Below are 19,668 nucleotides of genomic sequence, written 5' to 3'. Positions count from 1 at the left end.
GTGTGGAGGAGAGGGCTAGGCTAGTCTACAGAGTGGAGAGTGTCTGCTTTGTACTGGAGTCACCAACGCGCTCGACGGGCTCCCTCTGCTATGTAGCCTGCCGCCTACTTATTTGACGATACAGGGCTGTTTGTTATCTCGTCAAGAAACGAAAAGGATGGATGATATACAACAACAACAGAAACATCAAAGACAGCTTGAATAAATAAGGACCACCACGACAGAGTGTCTCCGGGGAAATTCAAGGTGGGACACAAATAGGTACGTATTATTAACTCAGCTGTGATTTTTGAGATGTCACGCCTGTCTGCCGGTTTGTCTGCCAGTGGAGCTTGTTTGACAGCGCTCTCGAGCATGCGAGATGGGATGGGTTGTCTGATCAAACCAATTGATTTGACGTTCTTCTTTTGGGAACATTTTGAGCATTTTGAACCAGACATTGGTTTTGTTATTGCTGTGTTGATATCGATTATGTATACTTTGTCTAAATAGTTTTCCCTCTATTAGTTGGGTATTTTCAGACATCATTTGTTATTATTCTGCGGTTTAACAGTAAGCTATTTCAATGTCCTAATTTGCTGTTGGTTCTCAATGTTGTACACACTTAGCCTATTTAGGATGACAGTGCCAATGATATAATACATTCGGATCAACGATTCCTATTTGTTTTATTATGCTGGTAATAGCTATGTTATGGTTGACAGACAATAAAATCCTTACCTGGCTTTGAGTGTTTTGCTGTTTGTTTGTCTCCCTTCCCGCTGGAACACCCCATCTTGCGCAGCTGAAGCGTGGTTTAGGTAGTTTCATGTTGTTGGGATTCGCTTCCTGGCTCCGCAACAAGAAACTGCCTTGATTACGTCAGTTCGTCTTCATCAAGGGCGACACTTTCCGTTCAATTACACCCTAGACTCTGACTGAAGTCCTCGCAAATGGCATTGTAAATGAACTGGAGCTGTAATAGCCGGGACGGAGACTTTTCTCCCCGGCTCTCATGTTTGTGACGGGCTGTAAAACGTACTTTAGATTCTCATAGAGAGAATGGGCTGTAAACAACATGGGGTAGACGTTAGACCTCTTTCGTTGCCTTTTCATTTCGTTACTGGTTTCTTCTTAGGTTTCCCTGATGATGCTTTTGTTTGGGTTTCATTTTTTTCCATCATAATGTGATGAGCATATCCTTTACATATGAAGAGTGAATCGAGCTGTAGGCCAGTTAGCAACATTGCCAAATATTAATTAAATGTATTTTTTATTTCCCCTCAAATGTGTACAATGTTATTGGACTTAAAGTCAATATAAAATGTGGAAATAAGGTATGTTGTCGTCATGTAGGCTATTCAACCCTCTTCTGTATAGAAGTTGATCACAGACCAGTATATATCTGATTGTGGCACGTATGCGATTGGGCTCACTGAACGGACCTTTGAATATCCCTCTAATTTTGTTGACCAATAATGCATTTGCAACCTCTTCGGATCAAGGGGAAATGACTCCATCGTCAAATTATATTTCAGATGACACTTCTGATTGTTTCCGTTTCCTCAACGTTCTCAAATAAAAACGATCTGATCCATGAAACTAGGTTAACCTAGGTCCACATGACCCAAAATGACAAGACGTGGCCGAGGAAAATCAGCTGTTTGTTGTATTTATAATACACAACACAATTCTTTCACGTTTGGTCAAGAACGTGTTTTAACATGGCACAGTCAAAGTCCCCTCTCTTCAATTGGAGAGCATGCGTTTATATTTACTCGTCATTTTGCCTTGTTGTTATATCAACCCCCTTCTCACAACAGTCAGTGCCACTAACAGAGACAGTCTGGAATCCAAAGTCATTTTCATTCAGTTCAGTGAATAGATGTCTCGCTCTGGAATGCACCACTGACAAATAATTTACAGCACTCGAATTGACACCCAGAGAAAACACTCAAACACTCACACTGAGACTGTTCGAATTCGTACTAGTGCACAATTACGCACAGCAATTACGCACAGCAATTACGCACGAACACGTAACCAGGTATTTTTAATGAAGGTTTACATTACTTGGCTAATTTTGCCTCTTTTGTAGACAGGTCATAATTTCTCGTATTATCTAATAGGAATTGCCATTGCAAATAGTATGTTGACATAGAGTGAAGAATTGCATTTGAACAACGCATTTGACCATCTTAAAACAGGTGGGGCGCGGAAGAAGAAAAGAAAGGAATGGCTAAACTATTGGTTGAATTTGTCACTTTAACACAAGGCTTCACATTCCGGTATCTGTTTATCTGCAGTGTAACTGGGCGGCTTCATTATCTTCATAAAGGCGAACTCATTGTCACCACCATCCGGGTGTTTAAGTATATGTATAATGCAGGCTAATATAAATAATCCTGGTTCATCATGAAACTGTGTCGCGAGACCGCGCATAGACTACACCCATGTCCCATCCCTGGCTAGAGCTGATAGCTGTGTCATGGTGAAACAAAATGTGTGCATGATTACTGCTATATCTAAAAAAGAAAGGCGTGCCTGGAGGTATCTGATACCGGATGCGAGCATTTGCAAAGGGCCTATATTATGACACAAAAATAAAATCAAATGTTATTGGTCGAGTACACATATTTTGCAGATATTATCCCAGGTGCAGCAAAATGATAGTTTCTATCTCAAACAGCGCAGTAATATATAACAATAGAAAACAACACACACAAATTACCCCCAAAAATGTAAAGAAAGAAATGAAGAAATATCAGAACGAGTCCGGAATATATATAGATACACTATATGAATAGAAAATGTGTCAACAGCAGTAGTTATATAGGATGAGCCTTGACTAGAATACAGGATATACACAAGACATGGGTAAAACAGTATGTAAACATAAATGGTGCAGCACAGTGGCAAGTATACTAGTCTTTGCGTGTGTGTGTCCGTGCATAACCTATAAGTTGTACCGTTGGCAGTTGTTCATTTTCTGAATTGTCGCATTGCATCAGCGTTATGAGGAGTTAACACACTATAATACACAATTAGGCCTACACCGTAACAAAAACTGTCATTTGTATTATCAACAGCAACAAAACAAACAACAAAACATTTTACTGCGGAAATACTCTAAATGTCGGTGCATTGTGGGAAAATTGCTGTATTTCATATGGTACTGTAATTCTAGCCCACAGAATACAGGACCATACCATATGCACCCACCACTGTCTATTTTAATGTGATCTGACACAGAGAGATACATTTGCCCAACGAAGCACTTGGCTGTTCTACAAGTGGTCTGGCTTTCTCGTTAATTAATGATTGAAGTGCTCCGCTGTAACCGCTTTATAAGCCTTCAGTCATATAAACGGTTTCAGTAAAAGCTCTTAAACTAACGACAGATCATATGATGGACTTAACGATTATAGTGCTACGAAGATTTTGGGGAGCTCATATGCCTACCTCATCCTTAATTTGCCTAAATTAGCTGTTGCCTGAACCATATAGATAGCTACCTACTAGCGATTTATTTTAAAGGATTTGCGTTTCTGTTATTTAGCAGCATAACAATATATTGTTCACTGAATAGTTTTCAAATTGGCACCTTGGTGATTAAACATAAAGGTTTGAGGGTAAGATTTTAACCTGGACTGTATAGGCTAATTCATTTTGACGTTTCAAATTAGGTTTGGACTGTACAACAGAAAAGATATCCCTTGTTCATATATGCATCATATATCAAAACAAGTACTTACTTGAAGTTCCTTCATGTAGGAGTGCACCTAAATACTGTGATCACTAGTTTGTAATGCGATATTTGCATAATTCGTTCGGGAATAATGTTAATTGTTATGCGAGGGGAGTGCAATTTTAAGCTAAAACGTCCATCTATCTAGAATTGACATGTTGAATGTAAATATTATGATTTAATATATTTATTTAAAAATCTAGCTTCCACGTTTACTGTTCTCCGGATTTGTATATTATTTTAGCTCCACACATTTGCACCATAGTTTCCAACAATGACCTTGATCCATATAATCTTACATAAGATGTTTAAAACATGCCAAATGATTTAGGAGTATATCGAATAAGATTTCAAATGAAACATGCTTCCGCTACGTATGGCTTCTGATTATTTTGCTAAACATTTATACATCAGTACTCAGTCTTAGGCCTACAGCGAGTCTAACACGAACATTTCTGAAATCTACTTTTTTTGCTATTTCCCTTGGTATTTATTTGAAACTATATAATGATCTTTACTATGTAGTATAGCTAGTATGTTTTGGACATACATGTTAAACATCATCTTCGGACAAGTTGCTGATTGGCTGAAACATGCATGTGCAAAAAAAAAAAATGCATTTCTAAAACCCGGCTCTTGTAGCCCTTTTTGAATGAAGAACTGAATCTGACTGCTAACAATATATTGCAGTCTGACCCCTCCACTGAGAGGAGAGAGTCTTTGGACTCCATTGTTGTCTACAGTGACAGTCTGCGCCCTTTTCGTCTCCTGCAGTCCTCTCCTTATAACCATGTTTGGTCAGTGAATTCCTCTGCCATTGCTCGAGCGAGACAAATATCAAACCAGCAGTTGACAATCAGTGTGTAAATGCACCATTTTAGAGCATTTCCTTATATTGCATCCCAATACTGAGATACATTATTAAAATGAATGGAATTTGATAGAATAGATACGTGTTAGAGACACGTATAACCCCACCCTAAAGTAGGATAGACATAACATTATCAGATAATGTGTCAAATCAGTTAGACTTTTGTCGTCCGTGCACAGGTTGAATTAAACGATTTACCAATCCTAAGAACCAGATCAAATGATAATCAAATGAATGACTGACAATGATCAAGGTTCATGGTGAAGTGTGGAAGAGTGCATTTGGGTTGCACACCATACGCACAATAAAAGCATTGTGGTAAAATACACAGTAAAAACAATCATTTGAATGAATCAACATTATCGGCTCTTTAATCAGGAGTTAGGTGAGTCTATATCAGTAGGCCTACCTAATACATAGGCTACACTGGTATCATAACAATAGCTTCCGTGATATGGCTTACACGCCGATATACGATTGAAATGTTCAGAGGTTTGGAATCACGGTCAGGAGCAAAAACGTAAATAGCCAACCACAACTTAAGAAACCAGGATACATAAATGTGGTATTTAATTTTTTTATTTTCAATAATCAACAGCACAATAAATAAATACAAATAATACAGCAGAATAATGACAAAATAGGATTTTAAACATGCACAAATTTGTTAACAATGACATAAAACTGATATTTGTCCCCGGATGTATTCATATTTGTTGTTAAATAATGCATTTCCGTTCAATCAGCAATACCAATAGTAATAATTGTAGATTAATTTCATATCTGTGGGGGAAACAAAACTAAACAAGACTCAAGCTACTCTGTCTTAGACATAAGTGCATATATTAAGTAGATTCATGTAATTTCTACCAATGAAATTGTGAACGACTAAACCATAGCCTATACATTTTCCCTATGTTTTGACCATAATAAAGGCTGTACATGGGGAAGACGTTTGGTCAAAACGCGTTGCAGTATGCCCGACCTGCTGTCATAAAACATGCTGATCTGCTCCTACCTGTGTATATGTTTGTTCATATTATTGTGAATAGTTCCCTATAGTTGCTCTGCATCATACTGGCCTGCCTTTTTGACAATTCTGGTCACTTATAAAGTCGCCATATTGCCGCATAGGTAAGGTTATAAAGCTTGTATTACGCATTTGTTTGAAATATAGTATTACGGATAGATATATGTGTGTCTGACTTTTAATGACAGATCACGTTGTCTATAATATTTATATTTAGGATTTAATGGGTTTAATATCAAGGGAACCCTCTAGGGGTAATATAGGCTGGTGCCCTCATTGGGTCTGAATGGTAACTGCGTATCTACTGAGAAAAAGCCAACGTTAGCGAGCACAAGGTTTATCCTATTTTATTTGAGCAAAATACATTCTATTTGACTGTCTTGATATTCAGTTGCATCGTATTGATAAGACGTTATGGATAACCGTTTTGATTAATATTAACACTATTTTAAACATTAGCTATAACACAACCAATGCTTTTGCCCAACTTTGCAAGTCAAACAACGCCCTTCGTCCCCACCATCCATAGTTATCTTTTACTACACAATCACTATAATTTAAACCTGCTACAAATTCCAGACTTATTAGGTGCTTACATTTCATTGTTCAAAAGCTAAGGATGCTATACAGACTACCGTACAAGGCCATGTTTTCATTGCAGGAAGTTCAAGTAATGCAATGAAATTAGATAAAGAAATGAAATAAATTATCACATTTCTACATGTCTAAGTTTCCATTCCATTATTCAATGTAACGCAAAAACGAATGACCTCCCTTGATATTTTAGGTCACCAACGCAATGACTTCGAGACATCACACTACCAGCTCTTAAATGACAAAACAAGACAGTGTCGAAGATGCCATCTTTAACTATTCAATAATAAGATTTGAGATAATAGGCTATGTCTATTTTTATTTCTGACAACAACATTGTGGATTAGCGGTCTGTCTTAAATTCGTATTGGACAATAAAAGCTCAAATGTAATATTTTGAATATGAAAGTATGTGATCTTACCATAGCATGCATTCGACGAACCATCGTCGTTAAATGTGTTTGTGGGGTCAATAACTGCAGCAAATCGGAATCAGCCTTACACAGAGACTTATACAGATGGGCCTGGCTGAGATGAGAAGTACACACTCTGAAATGCACATTTTGTAGGCTATTGTTAGCCGCAGAATATACACAGACTTCTGCTCTATAGGCATAAATGACAACAAAAGGCTTATGCTGGGATCAGAGATCAGCTAATACCATATTAGTTTTACAAAGAAGAACGTTTATTCGTCTTGCTTCAAGCCTGCATCTCTAGCCGGATTATTCCTTGAACCAATACCTCCTCTCCTCTGCAGCATATAGTCCCCCAGTCCCTGTCGTTGCTGTCCGTCCTCAGCGTTCCAGTTTGATGGGACTTGTCCCACATGGACAGTGTTGCTTTTATGTTAAGATAGGAACTCGACTGCAGTTTTATTAACGACAAGTTTATGAACAATCAAATGGTCCTCGTAAAAATTTATTGAAGGACATAAAAACATGCACCGCCGGCCACTTGCCGAATATACCGCTGTAGTGTGCAAAGTTTCAAACATCGTAGTAGTTTCAAGCATCCTCCTCATATCTAAAGCATACGTACTCAATTTTGGGAAAACATATACCCATAATGCCAATTATGCAAACTTTTTTCTTGTTCATATATTACATTACCTAAATTACAATATCATAGACTATCCAATATTATCCATGCGGTTCATGGTAATATAAAAAAGTAGAGTAACTATCTTTTCCCGATAAAAAAAGGAATAGCGTTATACAATGAAAAACGCAAAAGAATAAAACGCATTATATGTTCGAGAGTGAGTTTAATGATCTATTTTACTACTTAACTATGTCTATACGCGCATGAAACTGGACTACAGATATTGCACACACTAGACAGAGATTGATTACATCAACAAATAGTGCCTGCGATTTCAAACCTAGCCAACCTTAGTCTGTTTTACAATATATTTGACTATTTGACTTATATTTTATCAACTGTTGAATTTACCTCTAATTCATCCAGGGGAAAACATCTGAATATAATTCTATAAGACATATATTGTGTAATGCTGTGATAACCCGCGCATTGATCCACTGTGCAATTTTCGTGGGGCAAAATATAATCACGTGTTGCTAAGGCAGCCAATTGCAGCTGGGGAAGCTTTGAGAAATAATTACCTGCGTTGATTGTTCTATGGGTAGATCAAAAAAAAGTACACACACTCCATATAATAATCGGATGCATGTAAAAGAGAACGGAACCATCGACATGTCGACCACGGGTCCCATAAGTAATTATTATGTGGATTCCTTGATACACCATGAAAGCGAGGATGTTCTTGCGGCTCGATTCTCGGCTCCTGGTTCGCACTCCACCGGCCCTCGTCCAACGTCCCTTATACCGGAGTGTGGTGACTATCCGTCCTGCAGCTTTTCCCCGAAACCACCCGTGTTTACTACCTCTTGGGCCCCTGTTCACTCCCAGTCCTCAGTGGTTTACCACCCATACAGCCACCAACCTCATTTAGGAACGGACTCAAGGTATGTGCGGTCATGGCTAGAGCCGATCTCGGGGACCATGTCCTTCCCTGGCTACCCAGCCAACGGCAGACACTATGGGCTGAAGCCCGACGCCTTCCAGGAGCATCGAGCCGGTGACTGCCTCGCCTCCAACGGTCGCAACTACACGGATTATCTCTACTGCACCTCCGCTGACATTCGAGAAAAGAGCCAAACGAACATCCCTTCTCCCGAGACCGAGTTTTTGGCTTCCGGAAAACATAAAGACGAGAAGCCAGAATTAGACCCAAGTAAGTTCAAGCCCCTTGTTTTACAACCGGGAATGGGGGGGGGGGGTGTTTGGATGAGATTCTGTCTGTGTTAATTGCGTTTGGTTTAGAGCTGGTCTACAGTGTCTCTTTCCCATAATATGCTCTTTCATTCATCTTTTCTTTCCTCGACTGAATCTTCTCTGCTCGGGGGCTACTTTGAGGACTTATAAAGAGACAAACGCTAGTAGGATTGGGCTATAAAACGACGAGCAGGTTATAAAATAGGTCTCAAAAAACAAGTCGGATACAGCCAGTGTGGATGTTGTGAATGTATAGGGACACTGAAATGTAAAATGCTCGTGTCTAAATCAATTAGGTAGCCTATTTTATGTGCCAAATACTTCAACATTGATCGTAATTTTAATCTATTTTGGTGGTCACCATTTTGGTGGTTGATGCTACTATTTTATGCCACTAACTCCATAAATAAAATAAATAATACACTACCTTGAATTAACTTTTAAAGATAATCTCAATGGGATATTATGTTACCATATCAAGCATCAAGTATATCCAGTAAAAGTGGATATTCTCAGAAAAAACACCAAAGAGAAGCCATGGCAACACCGGAACACGTGGTGCCTATGTGTTGGTTATATGTTGTCTGTTGTCATAGGCTAAACGTTTTCCATTTCAAGCCAAATTCAGGTATAACGCCAAAAACAACTTGAGGAATGTTTGCAACATATTCGAGGGACTTTCACTACTGACTTGTAAAGGCTTGAACCACAGGCCGTTTTATGGGCCTATAAAGTGAATAAGCCCATTGAGTATTTTACGACGGCATTTCTCAGAAGTCCAAGAAAGAGAAAAGCTGGAAAAGCGTCACTAAATGTTGTAGATAGGCCTACGTGTTTTGACGTTTGTTGCCTACAGCGTTACATTTGCTGATACAGACTTTATCTGGAGATACACTAGTTTTGTACTGGAGACCCACGGGACAAGGCTATAGTCTAGGGCCATTGTAAGATTGTTGTTTCATTTGTCATTGCTTCAAGTTTATTGCTGACTGATCATGTGTTATTTGCAGATAACCCAGTGGCAAATTGGATTCACGCGCGTTCTACAAGGAAGAAGAGGTGCCCTTATTCAAAATACCAGACTCTCGAACTTGAAAAGGAGTTTTTGTTCAATATGTACCTTACCAGAGACCGTCGATACGAGGTGGCAAGAGTCCTCAACCTCACTGAGAGGCAGGTCAAAATATGGTTCCAGAACCGGCGGATGAAGATGAAGAAAATGAACAAGGAAAAAACCGACGCCAACAAAGAACAATAATAAAGGAATGGTTACAAAAACGGCATTAGACAAAAATAAGCATCAGACAACAGTAAAATGACCACTATTGCCATGGACAACAACAAAGATAAACCAAAATACATTATGCTCACTTCTTAATGTTGGATTTTGGGTTGGATTTAGTTTTTGCATTAACCCCACCTTCCATGTTTGTTGCGAAATATTTTTTGTTTTATACGCTCTCCTTTCTTTGTCCAGTTTTAAACGAACCCCTTTCCAAGAAAATAAAACATTCTGCACTTACTTTGAAGATACATGTATGTGTTTCTTTGTTATATGGGACATTTGAATTCATGATATTTTGGACAAATTAAAAACTGCCCCGAAGTAGGCCTATAAGAAAGAGAATACTTGAATTGTTTTAATTTCTTCACTCCATAATTTATGATGTCCCTGTGAATGTTTCTTCCATGTTTGTTCATTTTCTATGCTATGGGTGTAGTAGCACATTTTATACAGAAAGAGAACATCTGCCGTCTTAACAAAATGTCTGTCTTGCGTCTATGTAGTAACGTAACCGTTTGGTGTACCTATTTGTGCATTTCATATTCAGTCGATTGTATAGGCACGTTTCATTCATTATATACGTGTAGATATAGGCCTACTCAAATATAAACATTACCACGAGGCTCTTGTGTTTTCTGTGTTTCTTTTCGGACATGTCTCGAAGTAAAACAAACGTAAATATGCATGCAATCTTACGACCAATTTAGATCCATATGTGGTACTACATTTTGGAACTTAAAGCGCACATTTGTGGCGCGTAAAATAGCCAATGTATCGATAATGATGTCAACACAAAGGCAACACGAAAAGCATTTGTGTTAATCAGGAGAGAAAGACCTATAAGAAATGAAATATCCTAATTTCCCTGCACGTTGTGTGGAATATTGAAAGCAGATGGAACGTTTCCTAATCCTCTTTCTAGTATTTGCAAGCAAATCAGAATCTTTAGACGACTACTCTTTAGAGTGTGCCCATAAGTGGGTTATTTTTTCTCTCTCGAATAGATTGATGTAAGTTCGCCGACACATCAAGGTTGTTACTAAATATGATTTCACAAAACGTTTGTTTTATATTGTGCTGTTTTGATACAAATTATATTTGAATGCATGAATTTAAGGTTACCACTTGGTATGCAGAGGCCACCACATCTGTCCACAAACTACCACAGCTAGTTCGCATTGCACTGCGTAAACATCAAAGACATAGCCAATAAATCAAAATGTAGCAGTAAAATGTGTTATAGAACAAATAGGAAACAGTCATTACTCATATTTTGGACAGGAAATAGACATTTATTTCGTGACAAAAACCGCAGAAGACAACTTCATATAAACATTTGGCCAATGAGCCTGTGTCGTCACAGGCCTAGCCATATGTGTCACGTGTAATAATTTATTTTCCTAAGCAAAAATACTAGCAGCTGCTTATGAAGATATTATTATATTTTTAACATTTAACCATGTGTTGAGGCTCCTTTGCGTGTGCGTGAAGCTAAGGGAAAAGTAGTTAGGCTCGCAGGAATTTGGAACAAATCTTGTAGCAAACGCTATAGGCATAGTTTAAACCAACTTCTTCATAAGCGAGAGAGTAATTATAATTAATGAATTGTAAGAAACATATTTCGATCCATTCGTCTTGTTTGAAATGTAACGAAATTAAAGTTTGCTAATGTGAAAATAAATTCACGTCTGGCATTTGTTTCCTGGGCTCTTGGCCTAAATTGCCTTTTTGTGATGTTGAACAATATGGACAGGATGTTGTAATTTCAAAGCCCAATCCAGTGTATTTCCGCACAGGACAAAAACGCTGAGTTTACAGCCCTGTTGGAGCTCGGTTGTTTGTCTCAAAATCAGACGAACAAAGCAAACCCGACTAACTGGCTAGACGTCTGGGCTAAATTACTTTATGGTTTTAATGGTGGGACGGTGGGCGATGGTGGACTCGTTCAAAGGGGTCTTGCTACAGCTAGTTTGTCTGTTGGGCCCACCGCAAACAAGCCTACTGCCTTCCCCCTGGGCAGGTCTCTCTGAGCACGGGAGAGTGGGCTATATGACCGCAAGAAGAGGAAAGCCTGTTCGTTATCTTAAGAGAATCCATATGAATAGAATGTCAAAAACTATTCTGAGGGGGTCTACTTAAATAAAAGCAAATGCAAAATATTGGAGGCCCTATAAGGATATAGTTTATTTGACAGGTCGTAAAATACATTTTCAACACATATTTGTGGCCCTATATTGATTACGTATACGACTGCATTTATTTCTCCCTCATGTAAGCTACGTCGATTTGATGATAGCATGCGTGGTGCAGATGAATGTTGGTGATCGAACTCAACACTAGATGACACTGTTGACCGACTGTACTGCTATGTGCTGCTGTGCTATGGCCTTGCGTGGTGCACGAATAGGGAGTTGGCTAGGTCAATGTCTAAAGGTCTACTGATGGAATAAATGCAGTTTTCGTCACATTTTTAAGAAAAAGGGTTGCAAGATGTGATATAATTGACTGTCTCACTTGTGTAGGTATGGGTACAGAAGAAATAGACTTCGTTCTTATGACTTCGTTCTTCCTTTTTATGCGCGTGTGGGGAGCCTATTGTACGCTATTTGTAGGATGGGTCACACCAAAATTAACCTACATTTCCCATTCACACATGTTATGTTATGACCTTTCACGTTAGTAGAACGTATACGCCTAATATGTGTAGTTGACTAAGTGCTGGTTTGTATAGATGCTAATCAAATATCATTCATTATGCGTGGTTATAAACTATTAGCAACGCATCAAGCTTTATGTATAGGAGCTAACGTTAGCCGAATCGATTAGGTTGGTTCTGCATATTTGCATCAACATTGAAGGCCAATTAACATTTGGATTGACATTTGAAAACATACACATTTTCACCTTTTTAAACGCAAATTGAAATCACTTCCTAGCCACGGTTTTTTATGGCAGTTGTGTGGTCTAGTTTTTCTCTGTAGAGGCGTGGACCTTGTACCATAAACCTTGTATCAACCACCCCATACTTAAGAGAACAGCAGACATTTCCGTATAAAAAAACAATGTAGGCCTATCTGAAAAGATCTTCAAACAAGTAAAATGAACAAACAGAGAAAGTTTTTACTTTTTTTACTACAATTGATTGACAAATAACACAAATAAAGCATTACCCATAAATAACGAACTAACACTAATACCAGCTCCTAATAATAACTCGTGATAATAATAATATGCTAATAGCTATTGTAATAATAATGTTGTTAACAGCATTTATAGGCCTATATCAGAAGCATACTATTATAGTCTAATTGTTTCTTAGTCCCTTTCAGTGCTTTTGTTGTTGAAACAGCAATCAGCATATTTATAGACTGTTACAAGTCTGTAAATGTTCTCTGTGGGCCTTTCATATTTTACGATGACGTGTAAAAATCGTCAGTAACACCACAAAACCAACACGAGCGCACATTCAGGGAGAGGCCATGCTACAACTAAGCTATACACAACTGAAATAAACACCGCGCTATCGATATCTCCGCTGAAATAATGAGACATCTAATGTAGTCTAATGTAACATTTTATTAACTGAACGTGGCAGATTTACTACTTTTGCTCATAGGTTTAACAGGGTCAGTAGACTGAGTCGGGTATACAGGCCTCGTTTATGTTTGCTCATGCCGGGGTTTCATGGCCTTCTGTAGTTTAAGTGCGCAAGGGACTGGTAAAGCGCTTATAGTTAGTAGGCGTATAGCTCAAGTATGAAAACTTTTACGCTAATGTTGAGCTACAAGGGTTAGACATTTGAATGGATTTGTGATTTTGTTAAAGATGCCATTATCATTATTATTTCCGTTATCATTATTAAAGCATTACACATTTGTAGTTAGTTATATGTGCTAGGCCTGGCCTACTCGTTTATAATTATATCGGCCTTTATTTTTTGTTACCCTGTCATAAATAGCAGGCAGTATAGTGGGCCCTCAAGCAGTGCTATTGTGTATTTATGGTAGGCTAAGCTAACAGCTAACAGCTTCCCTTTTTAAACCATTATTTGATATAAGGAATGGCTCTCAAACTATATACACAGGTTACATATGATGACTTTATTAAGAACAATGCATTTTTTAATGTATTTGTTATATATGTGTAGCTTTACAGGGGTGGACTGGAGCAAAAATCGGCCCTAGCATTTCTAACAAACTGGCCCATTATTTTCCCTTGAGCCCCCCACATGTCTCATTTTTCTACCAGGCCCCCACACTGGCCATATTATCTTCCTTGAGGCCCCCATTATTAGCCAGGTTTTTAAAAGTCCAAGTTAGACAGGCCCACTGGGCAAAACATGGTCCAGCCCATCTGGCATTTGCCTGAAATGCCAGATGGCCAGTCCGCTCCAGTAGCTCTATGTGTCATAGTAATTTGGCCACAAAGACAACTTGAGAGTTTAGCTTTTTCACGTGGTGATCATAGGCATCATATTGAGCTCATTTTTCTTGTTGTAGTAGAATGGTTAGTGCAGGTTGTCTATCATGGTGTATGTACACGCTGACCGCTTGGGTAAAAGATGAGTTGAGGGGGTTGTTGGGAGGGAGGATTATGGTGGGGGTGGTTGGGTGGGAAGCTAAAAAAAAGAAGGAGAAAAAAAAGAGAAGCGCTTGTGACTGTGTCAGCGGAGCAAGCCAGCTATAACCTTAACACATATCCAAAGCACACGCCATGAGCCGGATTTGAGGCTGAAAAAAGGAAAACTACTGGAGATAGTGAGAAAAACTCGATGAGAAGAGTGTTGGAGCGCGAGAGAGCTGCCTGAGACTGTTTGTCCAAACGGGCAGCGTTTCTCCATCTAGTTCCGGTTTGTCTGTGTTCTGTGTGCGACTGGGAACCTAAACAAAAGGCTGCCACAATCCAGAACGGGGATATTCTACAGCGAAGAAACCTTCCCTTGTTTAATGCAAACTAAACAATGAGCTCATATTTTGTTAACCCTCTTTTCTCCAAATACAAAGGAGGCGAATCACTGGAGCCAACTTACTACGACTGCAGATTCCCACAAAGCGTTGCCCGTAGCCACACGCTGGTCTACGGACCCGGGGCAGCTGCATCGGGCTTTCAGCACCCTTCCCATCACGTCCAGGACTTTTTTCACCATGGGACCACGGGGATCTCCAATCCTGGATACCAACAGAACCCCTGCGCGCTGGCTTGCCATGGAGACGCAACGAAATTTTATGGATATGAAGCTCTACCGAGGCAACCTCTTTATGGTACCCAGCAAGAGGCAAGCCTCGCGCAATACCCAGACTCTAAATCCTCTAACGGCTCTAACCCCGGAGAAGGACAAGGCCACTTAAATCAGAACTCGTCTCCCAGTATTATGTTTCCTTGGATGAGACCTCACGGTTAGAATGATTTTGTGTACCTTATTTCCCATATGTGCGAGTAACTGTGTGTGTTTGTGCGCGGTGTGTGTTTGTGTGCGTGTTTGTGCGTGTGCCCGCGTGCGTAAAAGCAAAAGAAATAATAAGGAATTGAGAATGTAGCCCTTTATTTATTGCGTTTTAGTGCAGCAGAATATACAGGTCAATTGATTACATAGCTATAGCGAGTATACACTATAAACATTAGTTATGTAATCTCAGATCTTATATAAGGTAGCATGTAATATTAACGTATAAGCTTCTAACAAATAACGTAGGTTATCATGTAAAGAAAAAAAAAGTTGTCTCACTTAACAGAGGTATCGGTGACACAGATAGTGTTTTTCTGGAGAATATCTGTAATGACAAAAAAAACAGAAACCCAGCTGAATAAAAGAGTTATTTGAAGAACCTGAAGTACAACTTGTCCCCATCCCCTGCCATCCTAAATTAAATAGAGACCTACTAAACGGAGTGCCAAACATTGTATGACCAAATTGTTACTGAAACAATAAACGATTTGTAATGCAAATATCCTACTTTGCTTCTAAACGTCACAGTATTCCACCTGCTATTCATCTCTTCACATGTCCTTGCCCTAAACCAAGCTAATAAGGTAATGTAGGGTGTGATAGAATTGATAATTTAACACATCATGGACTATCGTTTCAAGTGTTTTTAGTGTTATCTTAGAAAAAATATTTTAGGCCTAAGATACTTCCTCCGCAATCTGCAGAAGAACCTGTATCTATTTTGTGTGTGCGCGCGTGCTCGCGCGTGTGTGTGTGTGAGAGAGAGAGTGTGTGTGGTTGTGAATGTGTGTGTTTGTGTGAGTGTGTGTAGTGCAGTTACCAGTTACATAATTGAAAAAGTAAACGTTACTAAACAGATCATATTTAATTTATACTACAAAATAATAGACATGTGGGAATATATTAGATTTAGTTTTTTTCCCCTTGATTTTAAAATATTAATTCCACCAACAAATTAACTCAGGAAAGTCCAGTCTGTGTTTTTCATTAAGATGATCAAATTACTGTAGTCCTACTAATAATATGTTAAAGACAATATCTAATACATATAAGCTAACCTTATTTACTATTTCATTTAAGCACCAGGGAGACGGAATGGAAGGCAAACCTACAGTCGTTACCAAACACTTGAACTGGAGAAGGAGTTTCTCTTCAATCCGTACCTTACACGCAAGCGGCGGATCGAGGTGTCCCATGCCCTGAGTCTCACCGAAAGGCAGGTCAAGATATGGTTTCAAAATCGGCGAATGAAGTGGAAAAAAGAAAACAACAAAGACAAGTTTCCGGGCCAGAGAGGAGAGGCGGATGCTGATGCCGAGGCTGAGGCTGAGGAGGAGGGCAACGAGGACCGTGAAGGGGAAGAGGGGGAAGAGAAAGAAGCGGAAGAGAAAGAGAAAGAGGAGACCAAGGAGTGATTTTATGGTCTTTTTATGGTTATATGGCAGAAAAAGTGAAAAAAAAGAGGAACCATATTGACGATGAAAGGAGAGAAGGAGGCAGAGAGCGTCAACTTTATGGCCACTGTTTTATTAGTCAACAAGGGAAAGGAAAAAAAAGATCCCACAGATATTGCTGGCATACTTATGTATGTATTTCTCCCTCTTCACGATGAGTTATATGGATGCAAATTAGTTATTTTGTAGTTTTTTACTTTTCCTTACAACATTTACATTCGGCAATATTGCATTTAGAAAAATTATCTTATACGTGATCTCTGTATGCGTGATCTCTGTTTAAACGCATGTTTAATGGAGTAGGCTATAGGCCACTTTAGATAATTTATTTGATAAAAAAACGGATTTTATGTAATCTCCTAACAAGAGTATAGCCAAACAAATACACATAGGCAGACAGGGCAAGGTACAACAACACTTAACCAATGCCAACTAATCCTGTAAATAGAATTCAAATTCACAATGGACAAATAGTTGCCATTTAAAATCGTAAGCAAAATGTAACTAAACAATATGTTTAATGTCATGACAGCAGTGTGACTTCCGAGGAAATAACATTGACTAGCAGGCCCATATGTAAAACACATTTTATTGTTCTTTTCTGTTTTTTTTTGTATTATACTTCATTGTCATTTGTGGTGAAGAGCCAAGACAAGGATATTTAGTTCTTACTTCAGATAGGATTTTGGTAGGATTACCAGGGACATGCAATCGTTTTAAATCCTTAATAAAGATGCTACCTAAACCTGGGGAAATTGCAATAGAGATTTCTAAATAGAGATTTCATATGATATTGTTTTTATAGTGTTATATTAACGTTGTATTATTAAGTTATGTATTATTTACCCAATATATACCTATGCTTGTTTAAGACAATTTGTGAGTCTTAGGAAGACAAAGTTAGCTAAAAGCCAAGTAACCGATTTGGCAAGATTGTACCAGGGCACTACCTACTAAAACAGAACTTTGCCTTTTACTGAATTTGTATTCCATAATAACGGCACTGCTATGTTTAGACTAAAACCTATATTTCCCCCAACAACTAAAACTGCCTATAGAAAACTTACATGACTGTATGATAATAATACCTGCTACAATTAGCCTACAACGATTTTAAAAAGTAAGGCGTGTTATTTTAATGTGCTGGTGATAATACCGTAGTTTTTTTTGCACTGAATATAATCTTAATGTACGTCTTGTTATATTATTGATGTGAACAGTATGCTCGTTTGCTGGTGTTTCTCACGTGAAAGACGGAATTGTGTATCTCCGCCATTGTTGTTAACGTAAAAATACGAATAAACAAGATGGCTCACCATCGTACCTCTTCTTTTAATGGCCGTGAGAACTTGTTAACTGAATGACTGAACGACTGAGCATGTCTAGGCTACTGTTTCTATGCTGTCTGTCTACGCTACAGGGAGCAACCCACCATGTACATACAGTATTGATGCCCTACAAAAGCATTTTAGATAAATGAGACACGGTCGATTGTTAGAGTGCCGATAGCCATTCGACATTAGATCTGATGCATCTATTGACACTCATGGTAACATTTGACTTGAAGTTGCACTTGCAGCCTAGCATATTATTCCATAGTGTGCCTCGTCGACGACCAGAAGCTTCTCGGTGTCACAGGGCGACTGCAGAAGTTAGGCTATATGGAATGCAATAGGATACCACAGTTGACTTCTTTCACAGTGTAATGGTGGAAACAGACAAGTTTGCACCCCATTAGTCACTGATATAATTACAACGTTGTTACATATAGTTACAATGTTATCACCACAACAATTGAAATGATCAGTTGTGGCTACTCAATGTGACCCAAGTAATACAACGATTTGATGGATTCTCAAATTGACTTAGAAATATGTCACTCCTATTACAAATTGTTTTAAGAGATAGTTCTCCAGTATCATGTACAATCAGATTTGTTGGTTTGTAGGTCTGTTGGAGACAGTCAACAATCTCAAAACAATTGTCTAATGTTATTGATATCAGTTGAAGCTGTATCAATGAGTAACTATGTCCTGTTCAAAAGCAATCATACTATTTAATTACAAGTTGACATTTAGTCTTTGACGTGACCTTATATGAAGTACATCCCTGAAATTAATTATGAGGCACAATACTAGCTTTTTTTAGGGTAAGGAGAGCCTCTCCTATGATTTATATAAATTCTTGTAATGAGTAAATGGTGAAGTTTGCTTCAGGGGGGATTATAATGGACAAAGGTATGGGCCTGTTTCCCTGCACACCCTCTCTTCCCAGCCATGTTGTAGCTGCAGCAGAACATGTCATATAGTGGTTGACCATTAGGCGGTGCAAGCCAGTAGTTTGGCCAATGATGCCTATGTGTGTACATTAGTACAAAACTTAAAAGAAACGAAGAACACTTATGCTCACTGCACTTACTGAGGTTAAATATCGTCTATGGCCTCAAAGCCTTCGTCAGAGCTTTCAAATAGATAAACATTAGACACATTTACACATTCCTACATACACTATCTATACAAAACTATGTGGACACCACTTCAAATGAGTGGATTTGACTATTTCAGCCACACATGTTGCTGATGGGTGCCTAAAATCGAGTGCACAGCCATGCAATCTCCATAGACAAACATTGGCAGTAGAATGGCCTTACTGAAGGGATCAGTGACTTTAACGTGACCCTGTCATAGGATGCCACCTTTCCAACAAGTCAGTTCGTCAAATTCCTGCCCTGCTCGAGCTGTCCGGTCAACTGTAAGTGCAGTTATTGTGAAGTGGAAACGTCTAGCAGCAACAACGACTTAGCCGCGAAGTGGTAGGCCACACAAGCTCACAGAACGGAACCAGTGAGTGCTGAAGCGAGTAGCTCGCAAAAATTGTCTGTTCTTGTTTGCAACACGAGTTCTAAACTGCCTCTGGAAGCAACGTCAGTACAAAAACTGTTAGTCAGGAGCTTCACAAAATGG

General features: G+C 38.8%; 3 protein-coding genes across 4 annotated transcripts in view; all 3 read left to right on the top strand.

Moving 5' to 3' along the window:
• The first annotated feature begins 194 nt into the window (after positions 1-194).
• The window catches only part of LOC135528452 (homeobox protein Hox-C3a-like), a 77,191-nt gene continuing 57,717 nt past the window's right edge, over positions 195-19,668 (top strand). The window contains exon 1 of the mRNA XM_064957545.1: positions 195-261. The gene's annotated coding sequence lies outside the window, so the exon portion shown is untranslated. The remainder of the gene's footprint in view (positions 262-19,668) is intronic.
• LOC135528455 (homeobox protein Hox-C9-like) lies at positions 7,843-10,464 on the top strand. The gene is made up of 2 exons (XM_064957549.1): positions 7,843-8,479; positions 9,531-10,464. Exons 1-2 carry the CDS (start codon positions 7,864-7,866, stop codon positions 9,776-9,778), a joined length of 864 nt encoding a protein of 287 aa, XP_064813621.1. The 5' UTR covers positions 7,843-7,863; the 3' UTR covers positions 9,779-10,464.
• Positions 14,447-17,974, top strand: LOC135528451 (homeobox protein Hox-C8a). Of its 2 annotated transcripts, none has more exons than XM_064957542.1 (2): positions 14,447-15,201; positions 16,338-17,974. In XM_064957542.1, the coding sequence occupies exons 1-2, from the start codon at positions 14,766-14,768 to the stop codon at positions 16,664-16,666; spliced, it is 765 nt and encodes a 254-aa protein (XP_064813614.1). In that variant the 5' UTR covers positions 14,447-14,765; the 3' UTR covers positions 16,667-17,974. The 2 variants fall into 2 exon arrangements, with proteins under 2 accessions (XP_064813614.1, XP_064813613.1); XM_064957541.1 differs by having other exon boundaries at positions 16,332-17,974.

Source organism: Oncorhynchus masou, chromosome 33 (genome assembly GCF_036934945.1).
Source record: "Oncorhynchus masou masou isolate Uvic2021 chromosome 33, UVic_Omas_1.1, whole genome shotgun sequence".
NCBI classification, from domain to species: domain Eukaryota; kingdom Metazoa; phylum Chordata; class Actinopteri; order Salmoniformes; family Salmonidae; genus Oncorhynchus; species Oncorhynchus masou.
This window is presented reverse-complemented; position numbering and strand designations above follow the sequence as displayed.